This window comes from Gavialis gangeticus, unplaced genomic scaffold, assembly GCF_001723915.1.
Source record: "Gavialis gangeticus isolate Ggan-Ray unplaced genomic scaffold, GavGan_comp1, whole genome shotgun sequence".
Classification (NCBI taxonomy): Eukaryota; Metazoa; Chordata; order Crocodylia; family Gavialidae; genus Gavialis; species Gavialis gangeticus.
Genome location: NW_017728992.1, coordinates 44,576,450 through 44,587,978, shown reverse-complemented (window position 1 = coordinate 44,587,978; position 11,529 = coordinate 44,576,450). Strand labels below are relative to the sequence as shown.

Here is an 11,529-nt window from a genome sequence, read left to right as displayed (position 1 = left end):
CACCTGGCTTTCTACAATGTAGACATGGTATGTTCCCCTAGTATTAGATCATAAAAGGTGATTGAAGATGCTGGCTCTACTGGCCAGGGACTTCATGCCTCACCCATTTCACTCTTGATTTTCCACTTCTCTCAGATTAGGATTCTTTATAGAAAGTTCTCTAAAGCTTTGGAAATGTGGCCTCTGCAACTGATCCCATGTGGCATTTAAACACAGTTGCATTAGAGACAGGGAAAGATATATTACTGAGTCAAGTATAAAGCTTTGTTTGCTAGGTCCAGTTGCTTTTACTGGTTAACACACATGATAACCGCAATGTACGTCCCCTTTTGTAATATTTTGAATAAACCTGAATAAAACATGGTGACCACCAGAGGGCAGTATAGTTTACCAAAAGCTAAATGGTTTCATGTCCTGTTATATTTCTGAGCCTCTCTCATACAGAGAGAATATAATTTAGTACATGAATATAATGTAGTAAATCTATAGTTTAGTATAAGGTCTAATGAAATATTGATACCTCCAAATGAAAGTTATATTTTCAAAGCCGGATAAACAGATTTCTTTTTTTAATGGAAAAAGACCTGCCTGATCTTTTAAATGTTTGAATCTTCTTTCCAATTTTCAATGCACCTAGTTTAATCTCTCAGTGTCTACTTCTCTTAATTCCTGGGTCTGCCCAATGTAAGGCCAATATTTCTGCTTCTCCACTAATTTGTATGGAGATTGCTCTCTGAAATCTGGTTGACCCAAAGCATTCAAAACATGCCAGACACCAAATAAGTAGGGATCTACTTAATTCCGCCTGTTGCAGGCCACTTGAGGAGACCTATACCATTTTTGTGCTCTCTTTGTGGTGCCCCTTCCCTGCCCCTGCTGATTGGCTGAGAGGGCCTGGAAGTCCTACCCCTTACTGCTGATTGGCCAAGGGGCCAAAACCCTACTTACACAGAAAACCAGCTGAAACAACTGATGCATTAATCTAAGCAATCAATTAAATCTACATAGAAATATCTTACGAAAATATCTTATGTAAATAAATCTATGCACAATATGAACTGAAACTAATATAATCTTAACTTTATTTACTGGCGTTCTACAAGTTTAGGAAGCAATTTTAGGAAATTTATATTTAATCACAAGCGATACTGGTAGAAGTCAAATGTTTGAAAATATTAAATACATTTGGAGTGTGTGGAAAAAAAGGAGTTAAAATGGTGCTCAGTGCCATAATGTGTTAAGATCTCACAATGAAGCGATTAACATTCTATGAATAAAATTAATTATGCGTTAACTCTGAAGTTCAATATATCTGCATACCAAATGTTACACAGCAGCCCTTTTCCCCAAACCCAAGGATTTTGGATGCAGTATTGACCCATGTCATACTAAATAACGCTAACCTTGATAGAAACAATTCATCATATTACTTGTTAAATGCTAGCATGCAGTATTCACCAGCAGTTGCAGCTGACATCCTGTCTCTGCAGTGTAAACACCTGTCCATATGTTGAGATCACATTTTCTGCAGCCACTGAATGGTTAGAATGGTAAGGCAGTATATTGCTAAGTTGTAGAGATGTGGAAACCAGTCACAAATAAGCTCCCAAAACACAGTCATGGGCATTTGCCACTCTTTGACAAGGTTCACATAAGCAGTATGTTTGCTGGCATGGTCTTTTCCCCATGCAGGGATTGATTTCACTAGCTGAGGGTCACAGCTCACAACAGACACCTGGTTGAGTGAACAGCACAAAATGTGAACAGCACCGAAAAAGGAGGCAAACAGTTGTTTAAAACATGGTGAATGTAACCGATTGTCCTTGTAGTATTGATTCAACTTCATAGCTACTGCCTGGAACAGTTCTTGTCTCCACTAGTTTTCAACGTTGACAGTTTGAAAGCTGTTGTGATGCCATGTCTTCGACCCAACTCATCAGATCCATCAGCTTAGTGTGCGCATGATGGATTACAGCCTGCCAGCCTTGAAAGCACATCAGAAGCTCCGTTAACCAGACAGCATTTTCAGCCACAAACATCACTTGATTTTCAATGTTTCTCTTTCTGATCGCGTAGTTTAAGCATACACTGTGCGTCCAGTGTGATTTCCAGCTCATTGCTCATGAATTGCTAGTAGTACTTCATATTCTTAGAGTGATAATAAACTGCATTACACCACAAATTTCACCTTGTAAGAACTGGCTCTGGTGGAAGTCACATGTAGATCCCTCACTTTGATTGGCAATGGACTCCCTGTACTGTAGCTTATGGCCTGGACAATGTTTGAAGGCTTTCTAAAGGAAGAAACCATGTGCGCTAAGTGTCACTTACTAAACACAGAACATGCATATTGTAGGTGACATGAATTGCATTGGGGAGCATTCCTTGGAGCACATCGGAGAAATCTTTGCACATACATACGACACTGCCAGACAGAAATGCTGAGATCTTGTTAAAATCTAAGCTACAGTTTACAACAGCTTTCACTACAGCTAGTACCACAGTAGAAAAATTGACAGGCACAAGGTGAACTTGCTCTGCTTGAAAAACAAAGTTTGTGGTCTGTCCAGATCCCAGGTACAAATAAAATGTGCTAGACATAAGTTATTTTGAGGGTCTGCAGCTTCATCAGCTACAATTAAGATGAATTTATATTCTGCCGGTGTAGCTTTTGTAGACTGTATATGCGAAGCAATCATGGCAGGTAGAGAGTCCTGGCAAAGATTGTCCACACACGGAAAACATTCACCATTTGGCATGTTTTTCTTCAAGTTCCCCCTTAATTTAGGGTTGTCAGTTTTATGCATAGGGATGCTTATGACTATAATGTACCCCCCCTCTTTTTGTCACACTGCTTTCGTAACCCCTTTAAACATTGACGATAAGGTCATTTGTTTTTTGGTCTCTTTCAGCCCCTACAGCAGCCTTGTGCTCCATGTGCAATTTGGTGGTGATAAATGCTGTTTTTCCTCACCCCATCCAGACTCACATTGCATGATGAACAGAACAATTTCCCAGCGTCTGCATGCAAGGTTCCTGCAGGGTATGCCTTACGTGATCCATAGGTGAAATGTTCTTAGTTTTAAGGAAATTTCTTTTACTCATCATCTTCAGACATCAATGCCTGCACTGCCTCTGGCTGTTTGAAAGATGGTGCTGCAATCCTCTCATTTCCTTGACTGGAGACTTTACTGAGCCCGTGTCACTGGCTTAGCCTATCACTAGCTTTCTCGGTGAAACCACGTGCTCTGGCTGCAGGGATTGCCATGATTTCCTTTGTACTCTGGTTGTTATTGCAAGATTGCCATTTTCACAGGGTTCATACAAGCCACTTTTTTTCATGGTTTCTGTGAAAAACACTAAACTGTGAAGAGGGTAGATCCCTACAAATACAGGATAGCCTCAAAAAAATTGTAAGGCTTTAAAAAACTACATTTGGCTTTGAACCTTTGTTGGAACCTTTAGAATGTGTGTTCTGAAGCTTGCAGGAAGTGAAACTTTTTAAAGAAAGCTGAGATTCTGGTGTATTCATGTGCTCTGGATCCCAGATATGTGAAGGAAACATAAAATATTTAAAAAATTGTAATAAAATATCACAAGAACAGAGAACAATACCAGTCTAGGTGCTGCTTTTCAAAGCATTCCATATATGGCACCTAGGGACCGAATGCAAAAAAAATTGCTCCAATATTTTACTAGCAAAGGTCACTCTGGAGAGAGAGAATTCTCTATGCCCAAGAAGCTTCAAAGCCAGTCCACTATTACATGGGGCACAACTGGGGCTGAGATTCCTAACGGCTGCAGGCCCAAGTATTTAGGGATATCATATTTATTCCCTAGATATGTGAGAATGAGAACCTGTCTACATGTTACATTTATGCCGCAATTAAAGTGTTAATCGCAGCATAAGTGGCAAAGGTGCTACATGTACACCCAAGTTAAGACACCAAAAATAAACCAGCCATAAAAACATTCCATGTATAATATAGAAAATTTTAATTTCTGGTTTGTATGGCACCTTAAATTAAACACATGGCATACTGTAAAAGCCAGTCCCAGTGCTGTCCCTGAACTGCAGCCAACAATCCACTGATTATCAGCTCTGGCTCCAGGACACCGCTGGGTCACAGTAGGCTCTTTCAGCCTGATTATGATTCTGGATTCCCTCTGCACTGGTAAGCAGAAAGGAGGCATGGCAGGAGGTGCAATTTTTGGGATCCAGGTTCAGATCCCATAGCACCTTTAAATGAACTTGTCAGAACCCTGACAGTTACTTTTTTTCAATAGATAATTATCTAATAACAGAAAATTAATTATTTTTTGTCAGCAACTTGAGGGGTCATGTAAGAGATTTCATGGAATACAAACAAATACTAGGGCTAAAAGGTATTAAGTAAGTAAAGGTTCCCAAGAAGGAAAAATAAATCAATTATTGGGTAATCATTTTATCATGAAATGCAGATTTAAATTAAAATTGTTAAAGACACAAACACATGAGCCTCAAATTTCAACCTTTGGACCTAAATTCTTTTCAATTCAAAGGCAAAATCTCTGTTGGTTTCAGTAGAAATTAATCAGATAGTAAACTATGTTTTTCTGTTATGGGGAAGCATACCTGCCAAGGAAAAGTATGCTTTGTGTTGGGTTATGCCGGATGAAGAAAAGGAAAGGATGGTCAGCTGTGAAATGCTCTTCCATAAACATGCAGAGTGCAATTACGCCAGCTGTGGCAGCTGCAGCTTCTGTGCCTTCTTCATTCACTTCCACAAAAGACTTGTGAACAATTTTAGACAGAAAAAGGTCTCGTGCACCTGACATTCCAGACAAGTCAGCCTTGCTACTATCAAATATATCCAGAAAGCCCAGACTTGACAAACTGGATTTAAGGTCATAGCTGTCTTCCAGCTTAAATTTAGGCAGATGCACGTGAACATCAATGGGCTGCATATTTTGTGGTTTTGTCCATTCCCAAAGCTTTTCAAAGGTGAGCTGCTTCTCTAGCTGGAATTACAAATGCAGGAATCATTATACATCACCACCGTAAAAGTATCCCATTTCCAAAAGCTCTTGAAGTGCTTTACTGAAAGCACACTGTAAATACAGATACACATGAAGTATCAATATAAGAACAGTAATGTACACATACTGATTTCTATTGTCATAGTAACTGTATTAAATGCAGTGAAGTTATTCCAAAGTGACACTAAGGTAATGAAAATCAGAACCTGAAAAAGTATCCACCAATAACAACAATTATAAATGATCAAGGAGACCAGAGAAGAACCACAATCTTTCTTGTTTGAAAGCAGAGAAAATAAGGTTTTCAGAACTACTGGAAGGTGAAGTCTAGTATTAATAAAAGAATTCAAGTCAACCACCATATGCAACGTTTGTTACAGTCCCTCAGCTGCAGTTTTGCACATCTCACTCCACATGAGTAAGGACAGCAAAAATCAGCATGGGGACTTGCTCTGGTTGATTATTAGTTTGAAAGTGTTTTTATGCAGCACTTCAGCAATGTGAAGGCTTCTAGGACTTTAATGTTGGCTGCCTGTGGGCCCCTTTGGGATCCAGACACTCACCCCTAACATTGCCAGTACAGAAGAAATCAGTATTGAATTCTTTACATTCTCTCTTCAGCCCCAAATAATCCCTCTACCCTAGGCTAAGCCTCCTGTAAATAGCTATGTAAGAGCAATTGTCAAATTCCTCCAACACCACATTTAAAGCTGAACCCTGGCTCAGAATCCTTGGCAAGTTTGTGAGGACTTTCCTAGGACAATGATAGTTAGGGGTTTTCCACAATCATTAATAATTACTGTTCGTTATGCTATTGTAATAAGTAAATAAAAGTATAAAATAGATATAATGTTGCAATCTGAGATTGGCTTGTACAAATCACCTGTTGTAATCCAGTGGTATCATCTTTTATTTCATCAGGTAACAAGATGATCATGCTAAGTTCGTCTCCATCATAGGGAAGTTCTAACACACGACACTCCAGTTCACAGATATACCCAAATGGAAATTTCTTTTTCTGATGCATCATTTTCACTGTCTTTGTTTCATTCTGGGCAGTTTAAGAAATACAGAAAAAAAGGGAAAACAAATACAAAACATACTCAGTTTAAGATACTGACAGGGAACTGCCAAGTTTAAAATGAGATACTCTTCACATACGTGTTATTAACAACCTCGCTCATTAGAGATTGGCAACATGGGGCTCATGGGCTGAATCTAGCCCGGTTTTGCTTATGCTTGGAGCTGTGTCTGTGCTCACACTTGGGCCAGGCAGCAAAGAGCTGTGCTGGGGCTGGGCAGATGGAACCTTTCTCCAACCCTCAGCTCCCTGGTTGTGGCATGGGTGCAGCTTGCAGCTGGTGGAAACCTGTGCTGGGGTCAAGTGGCTTCCATCTTTGCCCAAGCTGCAGCTGAGAAGTGGTGGGGAAGAGGTGGAGACCAAGTGGTGAAGAGAATTGGCAGCAGGACAGACAAAGCTTCCAGCTGCCTGACCCTGGTGTAGCTTACCACCAGCTGGAAGCTGCTTCTGTGCCACAAGTGGGGGTGAGGGGCTAGAAGAAGTGTTGGCAGTGTCACAGGCACATCTCTCAGCTGTCAGCCCTGGCATGGGCACAGGGAAACCCCCTCCTTCTTTACAGGCACACTGCTGAACCCATCCAGCCCAAGCTGGACTGGAGGTGGGTTGTTCCAGGGCCCTGCTACATGTTCAAATTAAAGCTGGACAGAAACCAGCTATAAAGTTGTTACATATTGTCAAGCACTAACTTTGTGACAGCCTGGCTCTATATAGCTGGATAGACATTTTTATGGACACACACTGCCCCGTGCCTGCAGACACACATGCGCGCACACACTGCCCTGTGCCTGCAGACGCACATGTGCGCACACACTGCCCTCCGTATCAGCACGGAGACACTACTTCACAGTCAGGGTGGCTAGGATCTGGAACCAACTTCCAAGGGAAGTGGTGCTCACTCCTACCCTGGGGGGTCTTCAAAAGGAGGCTAGATAGACACCTTGTTGGGGTCATTTGACCCCAGCATTCTTCCCTGCTCATGGCAGGTGGTTGGACTTGATCTGCTCAGGTCCCTTCCGATCCTACCAACTATGAAACTATGGTGTGATAATTACTTTGCAAATGTGGCCGGTCTAAATGTAATGCATAATTTACCAGTTAATTGCATAATATATGTAACTATGTAATGTGTGGCAGGAGCCTTAGTTTACTGCTTTGACAAAATGAACTAGGACAGATTCTTCATGGCATTTCTCCAGTTGCAAAATAGATGAGAAAGGGGCAGACAAAGTCCATGAAGTATATTCTCACTCAGTATAAAGCTAATTGATAGCTTTTCAGAGTGCCATTATATAAAAGGAGCTTAGCTAAAATTCCCTGCAGCCTTACTATGCTCAGGTGGTATAAATGCTCAGAAGGAGGCACTATAATTTAGCACAGTATAGAGCAGTGTTGCTTTAAATGGTTTGAGGGACAAGACAAAGGCAAAACAAATGGAGCAGAGGTCTGTTAATGCCCCATTTTTTTCCATTCTTCAATTCTGGCACAAATGTAGGAATGAGGGAACACAGAATCTAGCCTATTGCCTGTATGAAAATCTTGATATTTAAACAAAAAGCTGCATTAAGTTAAATTTAAAGAAAAAAACCATGACAATATGTCTATTGATATTGACTTTATATTTTTTTAAATAAAACTTTAATTTGGGAAACAAATTACTTCACAACTTCCTGTTTAAAGCTATACCATATGCAAGAAGGTTGCAGAGGTATATACAATACCTTATTTATGTGAAATGGCATTTCTTTGGTATTCTGTTCTTCAAATTTTTCTCCCCATTTACCTTTGAAATAAATAGCATTCACCAGCACCAGTCTGGTTGTGTTATTAAGTGAGCCTTCAGACAACAGATTGGGGATTTTACCTTCAAAAGGAAAAAAAAAATTTCAAATTTTACAATGCATTTTTCTACATTAAAAATATTTATTTAGCAACCAATTTTATAAAAAATACTAAAAACCTCTACTACCTTATTTAAGAAAATATCAGCTTTCCCTCCCCCCATAAAAATGCAGTGTATTTCAGCATCATTCTCTCTCTTGTACTGTACAATGTTACAGGACACATTATTTTAATTCTGTATGCACAATCATTTAAACCCCAGTATAATACTTTAGCTTAAATTTCAAAAGTGACTGGCAATTTGTGAGAAACAAGGTTTCTTTCCCTCTCCCACATTAAGGCTACAACAACACTCCAACCATACTATAATATAGCAAGTTGTGGGTCTCTGCTTTTTGGGTGCCCAATTCAAGACAGCCTAAAGAAAGCTGAATTACAGAAAGTGCTAAGTGGAGATCATCTGAAAGTCAGGCTTCTTTAAGGAACCCAAAGTCTGGCATTCAAAAACATTCAAGAACCTAGCATTTAGGAGTATATGATTTAGAAATTTCCAAACCAGAAGCTTAAACTTAAGTTCCTAAATCCATGTTTAGGCAATCAGTAGAATTAATGTAGAGCATTAGATAGTTATGGATAGCTTGGGATGGATGTTACTATGCTGTAAATATCCTTCCAATATAGCCTTTGATTTTATTGAACATATTTATTATTGGATATTCTCTGACAAAATGGGACTGTTGTAATGGCAGCAGAAAACAAAAACATTCTTATTTCATAGCCATGGAAAGACAACATTTATTTAACTAATCAAAATATCTTACCTTCAGTCTGTTCTTCTACCCACTGGTTAATATGCTTCTCTGCTTCATCAGAAGCATGGAGAAAATCAACCATAGCCAAACTGGCTCCATAAAATATCTGAGTGTTAGCCAAGAAGTCCTAGAATATGGAGCAATAGGGAATAACTTTCATTGCACAATGATAATAAAATCATAAAGATATCTCTGTAACTCAGGGAAGCTGTAGCTCTAGCAGATTCTCTCTTGTCTTAGTGCTGGGGAATACACCTGCTAGTTTATGATTTATGTTTCTTATATCCACAAGTCAGCAACACTAATAACTCGGTGCTCCTATCACATGAACATCTGACCTGGTTGCCTATTACAGATGGTTTGGTATTAGTTTTTCTGAATTGGGTGAGATTCATTTTTGTGCAACGGTCCAAACACGGCTTAGATATCGTGAACTTACTGGTAAAAAAATGTAGGTCTTCTCTCCATACAGACGATTGGCAAGCTTCAACAGATAGGGAGCTCCATGCCTGTTAACATCAGAAGACAGGGTCTGAAATCTTGAATGAAGGTCTTCAGCATCATCATAATGAAGTGCCTGGATCAAAAGAAATGGACTGGCCAATGTATATCAGTTGTATGGTATGTCTGTGGATGTGTGTTTGAATGATCAGGCTTTTAGGTTCAGGAAGGGAAATAAAAAGCAAAATTGCATTTAGACATAAGGTCCTGGAAAACTTCAACTAAGGCAGAATGCAAGGATTATGTTAACCTATATCACTTATGCTCAGTCACTTGCACTGGGAACTTTATTTTGAGTGTAATTGAAGCTGTTGATTTTAATGCAGTGTTTTTCAAGCTGGGTGCCATAGCAGGGTGCAGTGAGAACCTTTGAAAGAGCCTGCACAATATTAGCAGATAGGTATACAAACACCTACGCATGATTCACAAGATAAACCCAGGGAGCATGTCCCTATGAGCAGGAAAAATGCATTTCTCCAGGCACGAAAAGCAGCAACACAATATGTGCCACTGCTGCTGGTCCCCAGGGAATGCCCATGCACACACACTCTGACAGGTGGCATGTTGCCCTGGGGTGGGGTAGGGGAGAGAGCTGGCCCCAGCAGCCTTACCTGGTGTCCTGGGGGCCTCTGGGGGCTGCAGCCACAGTGATCCAGCAGCAGGAAGCCTGGCTGGCAGCCAGAACGTGGCAGTACGTTCTGCCACCACATGTGCCAGCCCACTTTTTTAAGGCACAAGTTTACTTGACACCAGGATCTCCTGGTTTCAAACCCTCCCTGGCACTGCAAATTAGCAGCATGGGGAGCACCTGCATGTGCAGTGCTCATCTGAACATGCCCAAAGACTTCAGTTCATAGCATCAAAAAGTATTCTGCCCTGTTGTGCTCTTTCTGAGTTGTTTGCAACAGAAGAACTGCTCTATTACTTTTCCATAGTCAAGAAATGACTGAAAGCTAAGAGCTGTCACTTTCCAAGGGGTACCTGGAGCCTGAAAAGGTGGAGACTACAGTTTTAGTGCATTAGGCTTTAACTGCATTACCTTCTGCTTGGCAGCTCTCCCCCTTATCCAGCTAAGATACTAGTTGTTAATTCCTTGATAAACAGTTTGGAAAGGGGATCTTTCAGGGAAAAGGAGCCTTAGCTCTCAAATTTACTTTTCCCTTTGGTCCAAAAAAGCCCAAGTTGTTGACCTTCAGCAACAGGACTTAACTATTCTCTCAAACCTTGTTTAAGCATGTACATAAGATGATTTAGGGCAGGGGTTGGCAACTCCTGGCATGCGTGCCAGACGATGGCATGCAAGGCCATTTTGCTTGTTATGCCACAGCTGGCCCAGGTGATGAGCAGCTGCATCCAGCCACAAAACCTGAGCTACTTGCAGCAGGTGGTAGGGAGGTGGCAAGCCCTTCTACAGAGCGTAGGCTGGCTGTGGCAGGCATCCAGGAGGTTGCAAACAGCTGCACCAGGCTCTGGAACCCCAGCTGGGCTCCATGGCGGTGGCAGCTGCATACATGCCTCGGGGTGCGTGACTGGGAAGAGGCCATGGACAGCACCTTGGCTCCTCCCCTGCTGTGCACCCTGAGGTGCACATACAGCTGCTGCTGCTGCCACAGAGCCGATACTAGGGCTCTGGACCCAGATGCAGCTCTTTGCAGCCTCTCAGCTGCAGTTGTCCAAAACCTGGGTTGGCTGTGGCAGGCAGCCAGAAGGCTGCAAAGCAGCAGCACTGGGTTCCAGCTAGGCTCGGGAGCCATGGCTGGTAGGCCTGTGCGAATAGGCAACTATTTGAGTCAGATTTGGCCGATTTGGATTCGGAGACTTGAATCGCTTTTCCGATTTGATTCAGTGAAATCGATTCAGAAAAGATTTGGAGCCGATTCAGAGACATTCAGAGATCTGGCCATAGGGTACAATGGGGAAATCAATGAAATATGTATAATATTGTTTTTTGGCTGATTCAGATGAAACTTGCAGGGTGGTAGCCTCTGCTGATGGCATGATGCTTGCCAAGTTTGAAGGTGATACGTGCAGGGGTTTCTGGCCAAATCTCCAAATCACCGAATCGATTCGGAAGCTCCAAATCCATCTGGAAAACCTAAAGCTTCTAGCGATTTGATTTGGATTCATAGATTCAGCCTCTGAATCATCTCTGAATCTGAATCATGATCCAAAACTTTGCACAGCCCTAATGGCTGGGCTCCATGACAGTGGCAGCTGCCAATGTGCCACGGGAGGGTCTGGTGGGGGGAGGCAGGGGAGTGGCTGGGGTTGTGCTAC

The 11,529-nt window shown here is 41.5% G+C and overlaps 1 protein-coding gene across 1 annotated transcript in view; it reads right to left on the bottom strand.

Annotated features, from left to right (window-relative positions):
- Nucleotides 1-1,062: 1,062 nt before the first annotated feature.
- SERPINB1 (serpin family B member 1) overlaps nucleotides 1,063-11,529 on the bottom strand; it is a 20,165-nt gene continuing 9,698 nt past the window's right edge. The window contains exons 3-7 of the mRNA XM_019521858.1: nucleotides 9,191-9,328; nucleotides 8,761-8,878; nucleotides 7,819-7,961; nucleotides 5,903-6,070; nucleotides 1,063-5,001 (exon numbers count right to left, since the gene is read on the bottom strand). Coding sequence (XP_019377403.1) covers nucleotides 4,600-5,001; nucleotides 5,903-6,070; nucleotides 7,819-7,961; nucleotides 8,761-8,878; nucleotides 9,191-9,328 — 969 coding nt within the window. The 3' untranslated portion in view covers nucleotides 1,063-4,599. The remainder of the gene's footprint in view (nucleotides 5,002-5,902; nucleotides 6,071-7,818; nucleotides 7,962-8,760; nucleotides 8,879-9,190; nucleotides 9,329-11,529) is intronic.